General features: G+C 54.6%; 2 protein-coding genes across 24 annotated transcripts in view; one reads left to right on the plus strand and one right to left on the minus strand.

Annotated features, from left to right (window-relative positions):
- The window catches only part of EPB41 (erythrocyte membrane protein band 4.1), an 87424-nt gene extending 80644 nt beyond the window's left edge, over positions 1–6780 (plus strand). For 20 of the 22 annotated variants that reach the window (XM_085306206.1, XM_085306203.1, XM_085306185.1 and 17 more), the window contains 4 exons: positions 513–614; positions 1546–1626; positions 3038–3145; positions 3545–6780. In XM_085306206.1, coding sequence (XP_085162332.1) covers positions 513–614; positions 1546–1626; positions 3038–3136 — 282 coding nt within the window. In that variant the 3' untranslated portion in view covers positions 3137–3145; positions 3545–6780. Of the gene's footprint in view, positions 1–512; positions 615–1545; positions 1627–3037; positions 3150–3544 lie in introns of all 22 variants that reach the window. The other 2 variants (XM_085306186.1, XM_085306193.1) reach the window with 2 other exon arrangements.
- A 366-nt stretch (positions 6781–7146) lies between these two features.
- TMEM200B (transmembrane protein 200B) overlaps positions 7147–14898 on the minus strand; it is a 25954-nt gene continuing 18202 nt past the window's right edge. Inside the window, exons 1-2 of one of the 2 annotated variants that reach the window (XR_014895988.1) lie at positions 7542–13039; positions 7147–7423 (exon numbers count right to left, since the gene is read on the minus strand). Coding sequence is in view for 1 of the 2 variants with exons in the window: in XM_085306211.1 (XP_085162337.1) it covers positions 11590–12930 (1341 nt within the window). In the remaining variant the exon portion in view is untranslated. Of the gene's footprint in view, positions 13040–14898 lie in introns of those variants that run through there. The other variant, XM_085306211.1, reaches the window with a different exon arrangement.

Raw genomic sequence — 14898 nt, forward strand, 5'->3', positions numbered from 1 at the left:
TGGGTGAAGTCGTCTGTGTGCGCACTCGGATATGATGTGCCATAAAACTGCTGTGGAGACTGGTCCCACCTCGCAGTAATTCCAGATACAGCGTTGCTGCGATGCTGGTCCCAGTCCGAGGCCTTTGTCYGGGGTATCATCCCTTGCATCGTCTTCATTTGTAGTAAGGAGACTCACGGACAGCAAAGACAGACTAAATTGGCAAAGACGACTTGTTTTAGGTTTTTAGGCAGACCTTGAAAGGCTGAATTGTGCAGGATATGAACCAAGTAACTGACTTTAAAAACCTGTTTCTAGTTCAGGAGATACCTTGACTTCCCTTGATGCAGAGGAGTTTAAGGCAAGTGCTGTACAAGGAAAGATAAAAAGGACTTTCTAAATGAAAYTTTGCTTGGAATTACATCAAGAAACATCAAGGAACTCAGATTGCATCATGCTCTGTTGATCAACAACCCCTGTTCCTGTCCATGCTGCATATGGAGGTTGATGGCCGTGTTTTGTGTCTCCCACAGACGGATGGCGGCAACGGAGACCTAGAGCCCGGCATCCTGCTGACTGCTCAGACCATCACTTCCGAAACCACAAGCAGCACCACCACCACGCAGATCACCAAGGTAACGGGAAACCTCACAAAATCACAAAGTTGTGTTGGTGCTCTGCAATGGGCCTGATGTGGAATTGCTGCGGGGGCTGAAGACTTGGCAGTGGAGTATTTTCCCTTCTGCTGCTTAGCCTTTCTTGGCCTCCTAATTTCTTGGCTATTCTGAATGTATGGTGCCCCCTCGTATTCTGAATGTATGCGATAGCATGGTGCCCCCTGGAAATCCACATCACTGCAGGTTTATCTTGGTCTAGCTCAGAGTCTAGGGCCTGTTTTTAGTTGCTTAATTTAATTGGTTCTTGCAGGGCTTTGTGGGGTGTTTTTTTTTGTTTGTTTTTTTTTTGAACTCTAGTGCAATACACAGAAGAGAAATGCAAAGCTGTGTGTGAACCAGAAGAAAAGTGTAATTTAGTTTGGGATTATAATACAGTCCTTTCATTCTCTAGTTGATGCCTGTCAAGGTGCAGTAGCTAGCAGACATGGTTATGGGTGCTCTCGAAATTACTTCCCCCTGCATTTGAGCTGGTGTGAGGGAGGTTTAAGGTCGAGTTGAGCGATAGAAGAAAACCTAAAWTCTGGTTCCTTCAAAGGAATGTGACTGATGATGGAAACAAAGTGTGAAGGATCTGGATTTGCCCATGTTGAATTAAGATTCTGGCTTAGGTAGTAAGTGCAGAGAGTGGACRTTGTCACTGACTGTCCTGTGGGGCAGCAGGAAGGAAATGCGCTGTGAGTTGTGAAGCTCTTCACTGGCTGTGCTTTACAAAAAGATCATTGAGTATTTTCCTTTACAATCAGTGGCAGTTCTCCTCCACTACTMTGATATTTGGATATGACAGCGATATTTGGTAACTCTACTTTTGGATGCTGTCTTTGAACAGGCAGCCCCAATGCGCTTTAATTCCTTTTCCTTTAGACTAACAATAGTTTTCTCTTTGTACTAGACTGTAAAAGGTGGCATTTCAGAGACACGGATTGAAAAGAGGATTGTCATCACAGGAGATGCAGATGTAGACCACGACCAGGTAGGGGTTTGGGTACTGTCCAAAAGAGCACCTCAGAGCTGGCACAACGAACTAGACAGCCTGCCTCTCCAAAGATTTAATCAGAAAACAGGGAAATTTTGTTGGGCTAGAAATAAAACTTTGTGCTTTTATGGAAGATGTGATTTTTATTCACTTACAATATTTCGTCTGCAGATGGTAGTCAGCCTCATTTTAGGTTTGTATCTAAAAGAAGTGGCAGGGCTTCCAAAGGACGGGGTGGCTACATTGGTTACATCTTATTAATTTTCTCTAACTTTTCAATCTGTATGTTCCTAATGGATTTCAGTAATAAATTCCTTTTTCAAGGTATGCAGATGTATAGCTGGGCCAGAATAGTTTAATTCTCTTCTGATACTGGTACTAGCAACAAAGTTTGGATTCCAGAATTGGTTTGGACAAATCCATTTTTTTTTTAATCTGCAAAAATATGAGAGAAAAGTATTTCTTGACGTTGGGATGACCTGCAGTTAATTTTGAAACAGTGTTGCTGCAATACAGTGCCAGAAATCATTTCCTAGCACTCATCACCACCAGTGTTTACCACTGGAAAGGACAGGCCTGCAGTAAGTGTCTCGGTCCTTATATGAAAGCCTTTCTGGTGAGTCAGCCTCCCTGGCCTCTAGCTCGTGTGTTAAAGTGATGGTTTTGTCATCGGCGAATCACACTTCGGATTTAATTTTAGTCGCAAGTATCATGGGCCTGGAGTTTATTTGTAAGAGAAGAACTAGTTTATTAAATCTGATGGAAAATGTCTGAGAACATGTTTGAARTGTGCTTGCCGCACTTGCTGGAACAATAAACAGGGTTTGCGTATGCTATATAGCTAAATTTCTGCCATCCATCTTGTAGCAGGGGCCAGTTGAGCAATGTGATGTATTCTCAGAGACCTGGCTTTCCTTTCAGAAATGATCCAGTGCCACTGAAGGTCGCTGGCTCCCCGGGACCCAGCACGTGCCACAGTTACACTTGGCCCGCTGCGTGCCTAGGGMTCCCCAAAGGCAGCCAGATTGCACATTTCCCCTGCTTGAGCCTCACAACCAGGCTTTAATTCACCCACTGTCTTTGTGCGTGGATCCAAAATCATCAAATCGTTTGGTCCAGCAGTTCCCACTTTGCTTCATGTTCCCACTGGGACCAAGAGTCTTCAGAGCCTATAAATTTGCCGCTGGTCTAATGTGCAGAATTTCTTCCTGCCTTGCCTTTTACTCTTGTATTTGCATTTGCAGCCTTCCTGCTTAGGCAGAAAGCTGGGTTTCCTTCCCAAGTGAGCAGCTGTAGCCTATTCACTCTGCTTTTTCTCTCCCTCAAGACAAAAGTCGTCTCTTGGTGCCGCGGAGCTCCTTGCTGGCGCACAGGCTGCAGCGCGCCTCTGAAACGTGCTCTCTTTCAGGTTCTAGCACAAGCCATAAAGGCAGCGAAAGAACAGCACCCGGACATGTCGGTGACCAAAGTGGTCGTGCACCAGGAGACGGAGATTGCCGACGAGTAGCCAGGCTGCGTAAGTAGGGAGCTGACGCAGGGGTGACGAGCTCCGACTTCCCACCGGGGYGGGTGACTGGCCTCGCGGTGCAGGCAAGGTTATTTAACAGATACTGGCCAGGAGAAAAAGCCAATGTGTGGTTTAAAGCTTCAAACTCTGCTAATTAAAGGGGCTTCCACATCTAATTCAACATGACAGTTGTCGTAAGGGTTTGAAGACTTGCAGCTCTTTCGGGAAAAGGGTCGGATATTATTTGTGACCGATGCCTGGCTGTAGCTCGGCGCCCCAGGTCAAACGTGCCATCGACGATAGCTCGTCTTCTCCGTTCTCAGATGACTTCGAGGCTAAGGGAGGCAGGTTCCTCTCTCTCTCRTTGAAAGTCAGTATTTATAACTTGACGTATTTTGCTCTCTCTAGGAAGTGTTCCTTCCAGACAGAGCACGGGGGAAAAGAAACCCAGCAAAACTACAAAGAAACTACCTGGAGCACAGAGACCTCAGATTTACCGGACTTACACTCAGAAACTGAACATTCATATCATCTAGTAGGAGTTGCGCTTTGACATTTTACTTGGGATTTTCCAGTATCCAGTGGATCTTATTGAATATAGGGTTTTTTTGTTTGTTTTTTTATATATATATTGTGACAAACAATATGCCATATTTCTAACTGTACTGAACATTTTTTACAGGTTTTCAATTTTGCATTCCCTCTCACGCAATAGCCTCTTCGGCTACAAGCCCAACCACAACTCGCAGGGCTCAAGGGTTGGGGTTTTTTTTTGTTTTTTATTTTTCTTTTTAAAAAGCGTTTCCCCCTCGGCCTTGTCGGGCRTAATGGAGATAAGCCACATGAGTGCATACTCTGAGAGCAGACTTTGTACACAAAAAGCTACCRCTGGGTCCTTCTGCCAGAAGAGACAGTTTTAAAAAGGTCAGACTTCAGTTTGTGCAGCCTTTCAGATTGCTTTTTAGGAAGTCGGTGACTCTCACCGCGATACCCGGGCGTGCAGAGCACAGCTTCTGCCTTTAGTCTGAATCTCTTYGCCGTTGTGGGTTTCGGATCGGCGCTGTTTGAACACAGTAGGTTTGGGTGGTGTAAGCGTGTACCCACATCTTAATAGTTGGCTAGGTTTAAGGAAWGCTGGAAGTTGCTTCGAGCACCTGATACTGTGAATTGTAGAGCTTTGAGAGAGCTGCGATAGGCCCCTCGCCTTTCTCCTGCGTAGCTCTGCCGAACGCTACCTACCTGTTTGTGTTTTCTAGATGCCATTAAATTAAAACGCCCTTAGAAGTGTGTGTTTAAGGTGTGTTGACTCTGAATGCTATTAAGGTAGGCTTATGCAGCATTCACAGTAACCGATTTTTTTCAATGTCATAGTTTTTCCACTTATTTGTGTTCTTGATTTTTAAATAAGGCTTTTTAAGTCACTTTTTTTYTCCCCCTCCTCCTCCCAGTGCTGTTTAAAGCTGAGCACCTTACCCGTGTCAGGACGAAGGTGTATCCGACTCCGATTTAGTTTAAAACCCTTCAGACGATCCTTCTCGGCCCGTCGGCTCTGTTTGGGGAGGCTGGACGGGGYCCCGCGGGAGGTGGCGGGTTTTGCTCGCCGTAGCGAGGCTCCCGCGCTCGTTTTTGGGGCCCCCAAAATGTGGCCGCCGGGGCTGGAGCGGCTGCGGCGTCCGGCTCGGCTTACGGACCGCGGAAAGACGCCGTTTTAAAGGGGCGCGCGACGCGTGCTTGCAGACACCGGCGTCGCTGCGGTTGCACGACTCACGGCCGCCTCGTGCGATCGCTTCGGGAGCTTCCTTCGAGCGGCGCCTTCGGCTGGGCGGGGGGGACCGCGCGGCCGCCCCGTTTCGCCCGGCCGCCTTGCGGCTCCGGCGCCCGTCTGCCCGGACACTTGCGAGCGGCAACGGGAGGAGTTTTCCGCGGTTTGAGATTCGAACCGCGCGTTGCAGAGGCCGCGGGGTGTAGCTCGGGCTGCGGTGACTTGCTGTTTCGCCGAAAACAGCCTTTGGCCTCCACCGGGGCTCGTGCCGCCTCTCGAATCGAGGCCGCTCCGGGGCCTTAGCGTAGAGGTTAAGTCTTCCCGTTTACGTCCGAACAGCCCTTTCCTTCCTTTGGCAGATCCGTGAGCGGGTCGGGGGCGCCGCTCGCCGTCTTTGCCCTCGTCGGGTAACGTTGCCTTAGCCGGCCGTCGCGCTGGGCGGCCGCCCGGCCGCGTCCCTCCCGCCTCCGGGCGTCCTGCTTTCCGCCGCTTAGTCCTTCCTCGCGCTCTCGCCCCGCAGCAGGTAACTCCTCCAGAAAGGGGTGGTTGTTGAGAGGATTTTCTTAGCTTTACCAGAAAAAAAAAAAAAAGTGGTAATTTAAGTTTCTCCGTAGCGCTGGAGGGCGCTTGGCGGCCGCGAGGTGCCGGGAGCGCGGCGCCAGGCCGCAGCGCGGTCCCCTGGGTGCCGTTGGGCGTCCCGGGGGCTGAGTGCGTCCGAAGGCGCCCCGAATCCCGAGCGACGGGCGCGTGAACTTCGCGTAGGGCTCGAAAAGCTGTTGGCCTGCGAGGTGGTTCCTTTCCGGACGGGCCGCGGGAGCCCTCCCCTTCTTGAGGGCCCACGGAGCAAAGTAACCTTAATACGTTTGTATAGGTATTTATTCCATTTTATTTTATTTGGGCTGGATTTGGGGCGGCTGYGTCCAGGCTGTTCGCTCACACCTTTCCCCTCGGTTACATTTTAAGTTCTTGCTTTTCTTTCAAACGCCTCGGAGCCCGCGCGCGCTCCCCGGCGCGACCCCTCGCCGTCCTGCGGCTTCCCGCGACGCCCCTGCCCGAGCCCGCGGGGCGTCCGGAGCCTCTCCGGCGGAGCCGGAAAAAACCACGGCGGCAGCCCGGGAAGAAGGGACGGGGAGCTCTGCGCGGCGGCACCGGCCCCCCGAAAACCGTAAGGAGCTTCCGGCGTCCTCCCCCGGCGCCGCGGGGCTCTGCCAGACKCGGCTCCTAGCGCGGTACCTGCTCCTGGAGACGGAGCGGCTCCGTAAGGTCTGTTTCTGTGAACGTTCCCGGCTCTTCCCAGTCCGCAAATTCACCTAGAGACTGTCTCGCTTGTATAATACACATTATATGGAAGCTATTTATATATGAATGTTTTTATAGAGAGGAAGGCAAGGAGCCCGTGACCTGCTCTCGTCCCTTCGACCGGATCGGCGGCGCCGGTTGCCAAACTGCCGTCTCCGAACGGCACAGCTGCGTTAGCGAAGGACTGACTGATTTCTGGGTTTAATACACTGTGGTTTGCTGATTTCCTAATTGTACAATTACCCTAAGAGGTGGTAGAGTCCCCGAGCTTAGAGATTAACCTTGTTAAAAAAGAAAAAAAAAAATTTTTTTAGTTGAGAATATGAAGGAGCTTTGTAAAATTTTTTAAGGCAATTGTGAATTGTCTAGGCTAGCTGTTTACATTCTTTATAAAAATAGGGACTTTTTAAAAAAAAGAAAGGCAAATCTTTATAGACTGATTAGTTAAAGTGGCGGGAGCTGATATTTTGGACTTTCATAGTAAATCAAAGGGAAAGTTGCTGTAGCATTTAGGCAGCTGTTAAGTGTTCAGTATTGCTTCTTGTATTGCATTTTTTCCAATAAATTTTCAAACAAAACCGTCGCCCCGTCTCGCGAGCCTTTCCTGCCTTCGCTTTCGAGCCGGGCCACATATTAAATCCTGACGTACTGCAAGCGACAGCAGGAGCCGCCCGCGAATAGTCGGGCCGCCCCTCCGCGGGGGTCGCACCGCGGCATCTCTTTATCCACCTTTTTCCTGGAGAAACACTCGGAAAAACCCCCCTGCGCACGCATCCTGCCGCCCTTTTCCAATGTTTTCGAGGTGGGAACCCCCAAGACCCCCCAATTCCTTAACCCGCCCCCGGGGAGATGCTGGAGCCACAGTTCGACCCCTTCCGCGCTGGGTGGCAGCAGGCACCGATGCGCGGCACGCGCGGACGTTGGCAAAAATGGGCGAGATACCACGAGCTTAATTAAAATAACGCATTTTATTCGGTTACTGCTCTGCACTGCTCCCGCCTCGCCGAGCACCGGGGCAGGATTTCGCGGTGACGGCGGGCAGGGAGCAGCGCGGAGCTTCTCCCATCCCCAAAGAAAAMAAGGGAAAAAAAGGTGTTGGGGGGAGAATCTTACAGGGAAGAGGCAGGTTTGGCCCCCGGGCTGAGCTGCTGTTCTGCGGCAAAGGCTCCCGTCCTGCCGGAGACTCTGGCTCTGTCTGCCCTGGGCAGTGGAGCGYGCAGCAGATACTGTCCCCGTGTGGAAGACAAGATAGAAATTCGAATGCAAAAAAAAAAAAAAAATGCAAAACGAAATGGAACATGCTAAGTTGTCAAAGGGAAGAGAACATGTTGTGGAAAACGCTACCTTGGCTCAAATCGGCACAGAGCGCTCCAACGCCGCCGCGGCCTCCCCGAACCGCCCCTCGCGCGGCGCAGCCCCGTGCCGGCGGCCTGCGGCTGCCTCAGAGCCACTGGGAAGAGGGTTTTTTTTTAACATGTATTTTTTTTTTGATGGAAAATGCACTTTCAAAGCCAAAATGTTCTGCAGGGATGTTTTGGGCTGGAGAAGGCTGTTGTCCCGGAGGTTTCCAAGGTCCGGGAGTCGGCGCTTGCTTCAGCCCGGGGTGCAAGGAGAGACGGGAAGCGGCGGAGCTGTTCTCAGCAGAGATGGCCCATGCAACCCTGGTGCTGCTCCACGACAGGCTTTGGAAGGGAAAAAGCAGAAACGCAGGGAAATSGGCCTGCAGCRCCGGGGCCGGGGCAGCGTCTGCACYGCRGGYGGTGCRGGACCAGCTTTGCTTTCACAGGGGGGAGAACGTGCGGAGAACGACCCGGTCAAACTCTGCCGTCGYGACTCCAGCGAAACTCTCGCAGGCTCGATGGGAGGAAGCTCTGCAGAAGGGAAGCATCCGGCCCGCAAGGAGCCAGCGCRTTCGGTCGCTCAGAAGGTAAATTTAGTGGTTCAGTTATTGCAACGTTGCCCTGCTGCATCACATTCGGCATGTGAGCTTCTTGAGGAGCACGCCGGGATGGGGTCGGAGATGTCCCCGCGCTGTCATGTCCCCGCGAAGGCCTCCCGCGGGCCTCCCCATGGTGGCGAGATGCTCTTCRCCCAGGGAGACCGAGGCTGGTGGGGGCCAGCGCCGGCACCGATGGGTGCCACCCTGCGCGGTGACCCAGGTTCTGGGTTGCTTCACCCAACCGGGGTCATCACAGGGACATGTCAGCGGGGCCGGGGCTGAGCTGGTGGTCGCTGGTGTGCAGAGGAGCGAAGCGGTGGACAGAGTGCCCGAGGCAGGACTAAGAGGGGCTTTGGTGACGCGGCCGTTACACGACAGCGAGGACTTGGGCAAGGCACAGTGTCTCCCTCTGCTGCACGTTGCACAGCCACGAGCCTGGTCCTCCTGCCTCCTTCCTCCGGGGTAAATCAAAGCAGGGAAATAACTGCAAAAAGATTCAGAAAGAACCGGCCAGAACAAAACTTCTCGTTTGAAAACAGGCAGCAGACGCTTCCCCTCTCTCTTGGCTGCTTGGCCTGGAGCTGTTTCTGGAGACCAGCTCACTCCTGGAGCATGCTGCATCTCCAACACCTCCTCCCCAGCCAGCGCGGTGGGTATGAACGTCAGCCAGGCACCGCCGGTGGCCTGGGGCCTCCCTCATCTTGGCCATGGGAATGAATCAGTCCGTGATGCTCATTGCCATAATGTCYGAGCGCCTCACGCTCTCCAAAGCACCTTGGGACACATATCCTCCCTGAGCATCCCAAGGGACCAGCTTCTCCCAGGCACCTTGCTGGAGGATACCAAGAGATATGTCCCGCTCCGGGCTTCTCCGTGRTGCCCATGGGGACACTGGCCCTCACAAACCAGCAGTGGCCACGTTGTTCCTCCTAAGCTTGAAGGATGCTGTGGAGAAGAGCAGGAATGAAACCCAAGTCCCTTCAGCTCCGGTGGGTTCCTGGCCACAGTAATCCTCCTGCCTCTGCCGGTAGGATGAGCCCCATCGTCCCTGCAGAGACGTGGGATCCCCCGTGCAGCTCCACTCCACTGCTTTGCTCTTGGTTTCTTTCCAAGCTCACAGGCTCCAGCTCTCGGCACCATCCTCTGAAACCCAAACTCCCATGTGAAGCTTGAAAACGCTCCCTGYGTTTGCAAAAGGCAAATCCAAGCCCGGGAGCTGCGCCTGCCACCTCCCTGCCTGGGGAGTGCCTGACACCTGCACCCACCAGCGAGAACTTCTCTACACTTCATTTTCTTCGCATTTTCCTACTACAGAGCGAGACATCCGTGGGCATGTCTCGCTCTCTCTCTCCGAGTTGCTTTTCCCAAGAGCAGAGGTGCCAGACAGGAGATGGAGAGAGGCTAAAGCAGGCGGGCAGCAGCAGTGGTGGCAGGGACAGTGTGCACACRTGGACCTGGGACACCCTTGTGCAGCAGGAATGCTGGTTATTTAGGCTGGCTGTGACATTTTTAACTAGCTAACGTAAAGGAGGGTTTTGATACGGTGCTATTTTAGCTCCAGGGATCACCCCCCCCCCAACGTCGAAGACTTGGAGAGACTGGTATGTGCCAATCTCAGCACAGGCATCTGCAAGCACAACCTTTGTCCTGAGCATCTCCAGCTCCATGGCCAAAGGAGCCAGCTAATGAGAGGGCACCCAATCGGGCATGGGCAAAACCAGCACCCACCAATGCGCAGTTCCCCCTCCCCACACACACACACACTGCTTATACTTCCCCATTGCACCCTTCCTCCACCTACCTGCATCCTTCATCCCAGCAACAAGATACTGACCCCCAAAGGTGCTCTACCCCGGGAGGAAAGGCCAGCTGGAGACTCTGGCCAGGCCACGGYGTCACCCATGGAAGCTGCCCATGGCACCGAAATTTAGCTGACACAGGGGAAAGGGAAYGGAAGTGAACTGGGGGTGGCCTTCAGGGCCAGCTGTAGGGCTTCACCCCATCTCCTGGGGTGCTGGGAGACCCGCTGCACCACCRCTGGCTGAACATTGCATCCACCTGGTGACCACAGCAGTGGGCAGCAGCACGTGGCTCAGTGCCCGGCGACCCGGAGCTCAATTGCCCTAGCAACATCCACCATCCACAAGCAGCTCCAGCTTTCTCCGGAAAGAGCTGAAACCTCTAAGTTATCGTCCCAATCTGAGCCTGGAAGGAGGCTTTAAGACCAAATGATGTGTCCTGCYAAACTTCGCCATCCCAGGCAGCACCAATCGCTGTCCTTTCTTGGGGAACAGGCCCTAGAAGATGGCCAGTGTCACTTGCCCTATGGAAAACACTCGCACCCCAAACTGTGCTCTCAAAAAAAAAAAAAAAAAAAAAAAGTCTGGCTTTTCAGAAATGCCATTCATGCTGACCCTCTTGCTTTCTCTACTGCTGCCCATGCAAGAGAGACTTTTCCTGGCACTGTGGCTTTGCAAACTAGCGGTAAGACAGGTTTGTACCTGGGTTTATGCCAATATAGACACTTCAGAGAGAGGCGAGATTGTTTCTGAGGGTTGGAAATTGGTCACAATTAAATCATGGCTTTTCTCCAGGAAAAACTCTCCCCAKCCATCTTCAACACACACATTTCCATGTGCTTCCAGGCTAAATTCAGAGCTGGCAGTCACTGGGTGACACTCCAGCAAGCCAACGCAAGCATTGTGCTGGCGTCCTTGTGTTAGATGGGGCTTGGGGACCATGCCTGACCACAGCAAGCAGATCCCACTGGTCTCCCACTGACCCTGTTCCTGGGCTCCCACCACAGCAGCAAATTGTCCACCAGAACAATGATTGTTCTGGTGGCAACATGCATGGAAACAAGCTGCTCTTTGCAGAACCAACCCCAAGTACCCCTAAGGCAAGACTATGAGTCGAGTCGGTACCTCGTGGCATTGAGATAACGTTTAATAGCCCCATCAGGCTTACGTGCGCTSGTCAAGCAAATTTCCTGGTGGGCTCGGTGAGCAGGCCCACCCCAAACTCTCTGCCACCCACCCTCGCCCCGCTGAAATAAAGTGCTGTTGGGGGGGGGGGGGGCTGCTAGGGCATCCCTTGCCTTGTGTCCTCATCTCAGCTTGGGTTCAGGTTCAAGYGAGGCTTCCTCTACAAAAGACATTGGGAGAAGGGCTTGTAAGGCAAGGCCAAGGGCATCCACTGAGAACCTGGTCGAGGAACGGGGAACAGCTGCCTCTGGGGAGATGCCCCCCGCCTTGCATGGAGTCTTGCCCAAGGAGCAGCAGGTCAAGGCCTTGTTCACTGGCAAAGGGACCTCCCTCCAGCATTGCAATGTCCACTTTAATGAAGAGCAAGCCAAAACCCATGCCCAGGAACTCCTAAAGGGACATGGTGAAGAGGCCAATAGGGCTGGGAGAGGCAGGGTGGGAGGAGAAGAGCATTGGTGCTTTGCTGGAGTCAGACCTGTGAGCCCTGCTCAGTCCCCACCTCCCATGAGCTGGGCCTGGCCTCATCCCTGCTCTGCTGCTCCGTTTGGTCCAGCAGCTGATCGGAGGACTCGCCTGTGCTTTCCAGTTTGGCGTAACCTACCAGGCTGAGGTGGTCGAGCCGAGGCCAGCTCCGGTTTTTGCGGTCTTTGATGGGAGTCACCAGCAGCACCCCAGGCCTGCCCAGGTCCAGGGACTTGGAGTGTCCTGGGGTGTGGAGCTGCAAGTCCGAGCTGGGCTCCTTCTCGGCGCACTCAGAGGGCAGGGGTGGTTCTGCAGCAGGGGGAACTGGGCAGCCACCGTCCACGTTGATGACAACATGGTTGCCCAGGTGGTCCTGTCCTCTTGGGGAGATGCCACTGTGGTGGGTGAGAAGAGCCCAAGAAGGTCTCCGCATTTCCTCGACGGGCTCGGCAGGGCTCCCCTCTGCSTTCTCGACAGCCCCTGTGGACACAGCTGCGGTCTCCAGCAGACAGTTGTTCAGCTTGATCACAGGAAGCGCCAGGGCGTTGACAGCAGAAGAAATGAGGGATTCGGCTCCAGGACTGAAGGAAAGGTTGAGGTTTCCCTCCGTGGAGTTGCCAGAGCCYGAGTGGACACTGAGGAGGGAAACGGAGGGGGACACAGCTTTGTGGTGGAGGAGCTGGGCTGTGGTCTGGAGCCGGTTGGGTCCGTAGCAGTCAGCCCACTTGTTCCTGGGGCTGGGGCAAGACTGGAAGACACTGGAGGTGAGGTCCACCTCGTAGCAGCCCTCCACGCACTCAGCGCTGGCCCTCAGCGTGGGCTGGCTGGCCCTCCTCTGGCAGTACTTGTCCTCAGCGCCGGCCTCCTCGGGGAGGCCCGTGGTCATGGCATAGAGGCCCTTCTGCATCAGCAGACGGGTCTCCATGTCCCTGTTCTCATAGAGCATGGTGTTGGCGCAGATGAAGATGAAGAGCCCGATGCCCATGATGACGGGGCCGATGAGCTTGAGCTTCTCGCTGTGGGGGAACTGGCGAGCGTGAGCCACCTCCTTCCTCACGTCCCCTGAGCTGCTGACGTTCCCCGAGCCAGCCCGGGCCCCGGCCCGGTGAGGCCAGTAGCCCACCACAGCGATCGTCATGCCCACCAAGACAACGGAGATGCCCACCATGACGAAGACCCCGGACGGCGAGCGCATGCGGAGCTGCCCTTTCACAGCCACCTCCGGCGGCGCTTTGCGTCTCCGCCGGCGCCCGCGGCGCCGCGACGGGGCGGCCGGAGCCGGCGGCTTGTTGCCCGCGGCGTCCTGGCTTCTCATGGGGCCGTTGGCTTCGGTGCTCTCGGCAGTCATCACCTCCGCTTCACCGGCTCTTCCTGCGGGACGGGGAGGAGGGAGAAGGGGGAGGAGAGAGAGGCGAAGAAGAGGCATCACTAGCAGGTCCGGGAGGTCCTCAGGGCGACGGTGACCATCACGCCCACCAAGACAACGCAGCTGCCCGCCGCACCGGAGGCCGTCGCCAGCAAGCTCCCCCCCAACCACCACCACCACGTCGCGGACTGGAAACCACCGTTGAAGCAGAACATCCCTGCGAGGGCGGCAGCGGGGCCGGAGGTYGCACCGCTCGGGGCCGGCGAGACCGGGCGGCAAGGCAGGGAGCCCGGGACCAGCCTAATTTCGCTCCCCGAGACGAACGAAGCGCCGAGAGCCAGCAAACAGCATCGCCAACGGGAGGAAAACGCGATACCAAGGGTGTTTTTTTTTTTTTTCCTTTCCCCTCCAGTCTTAATCATCTTAAGGTGTTATTAGCATCACAGGGAAGGAATTAAAGATATGAGTTTCAGGATGACAGCGTGTTCCTGGCACAGGGCTGTCAAGCTGAGACAACTTGTATGAGGGAGATTAAAAAAAAAAGAAAAAAAGAAAAAAAACACCCTGACCTCAAAAAACCCAAGAATCCCGGACCCTGGGGTCGGGGGCAAACGCTCCCTTGGAGGAGGGCGACGATCCTGCCCCGCGCCCAGTGCCGCCGCAGCAGCTGCCCAGTGCAGCGGCCGCCCTCGAGTTAAAAACCCAACTTTTGTGCTTTGTTTTGCAAAACATTTTGCTACTAAGGGAAACAACCGGGCAATCTAACACTTCCTAAAGGCTGTATTTCTTTCCACTCCAAATACCCTTATTTAGATAATGKTCCCAGCTTTCCTTAATTACCATCTTAGATTCAACCTCAATGTTATATTAAACCCTTTAAATGCTGTGCTGGCGGTGCCTCTTTAAACCTAATTCCATGCCTATCCCGTTTAGCTTCCCCTAAGCCCCCTCCGCTCCCCCCGCAGAGCTGGCACGGCCGGCCAGCTGCTTTCCGAAGCGATCGCCTCGAATAGCGTGGGGCACGAGCCCCGCTCGCGCCTCCGGTGCCGGGCACCGCCGGGCACCGGGCTCCCGCCGGGCCTGGCCCTCGGTCCCACGCTCTGCGGGAATCCGTGGTTTTCCATGAGGTCAAGAGCGCTGCTTTGGGAAACAGGGGTTATTAAAAAACACCGTGGCACAAGGGAAGCGGGTGCAGCAGGTGCTGTGGATGCTGCGGGTGCAGTGGGTGGATGCAATGGGTGCTGTGGGTGGATGCAACGGGTGCTGCAGATGCAGTGGGTGCTGCGGATGCAGCAGGTGCTGCGGATGCTGCGGGTGGGTGCTGCGGGTGCAGCGGGTGGATGCAGCAGATGCAGTGGGTGGATGCAGCAGATGCAGTGGGTGGATGCAGCAGATGCAGCGGGTGGATGCTGCGGACGCTGCCCGTTCCCTGGCCTCCCGACCCGGACCATGTGCTGGCACACGTGCTCCAGACTCCGCAGGCTGAGCTGAAACAACCTCATTTCCCCCTCCGGGCAGCAGGATTCCCCCCGCCCCCGGCCCTGGCCGTCTGCCTGTGCGGGCTAGGAAAGGATGCAGAGGATGAGGAGGGTCAGGCAGAGGACAGCTAACCCCCCCCCCTCCCAAATCCCCCCAAGGGCTGCCTGAGCCTTCGGCCTCACCAGCCTCGGGGACGCCCGCTCAGAAACCCTTCGTGCAACCAGGGAATCCCCTGCGGCCTCTCCTGCCGCCCCCGAAGCGCTGCGGGAACCCGCTGCCGCCCCCCGGCCCTCCGCCTCTGCTCCGGCCCCGGCACCTCTCCCCTTATCTCCCGAAGCCCGAGCGCTGCCTGCTCGCAGAACTGGCAGCGTTTAATTGCTCATTGCTGGAGACGGTTGTTCCCAGAGTTCAAAACCATTATTTTTATTAATAGAATCCCCAAGGTTATATAAGCACTTAAAAAAAAAAAAA

Source organism: Rhea americana, unplaced genomic scaffold (assembly GCF_003343005.1).
Source record: "Rhea americana isolate MKP2758 unplaced genomic scaffold, rheAme1 scaffold_234, whole genome shotgun sequence".
Lineage (NCBI taxonomy): Eukaryota > Metazoa > Chordata > Aves > Rheiformes > Rheidae > Rhea > Rhea americana.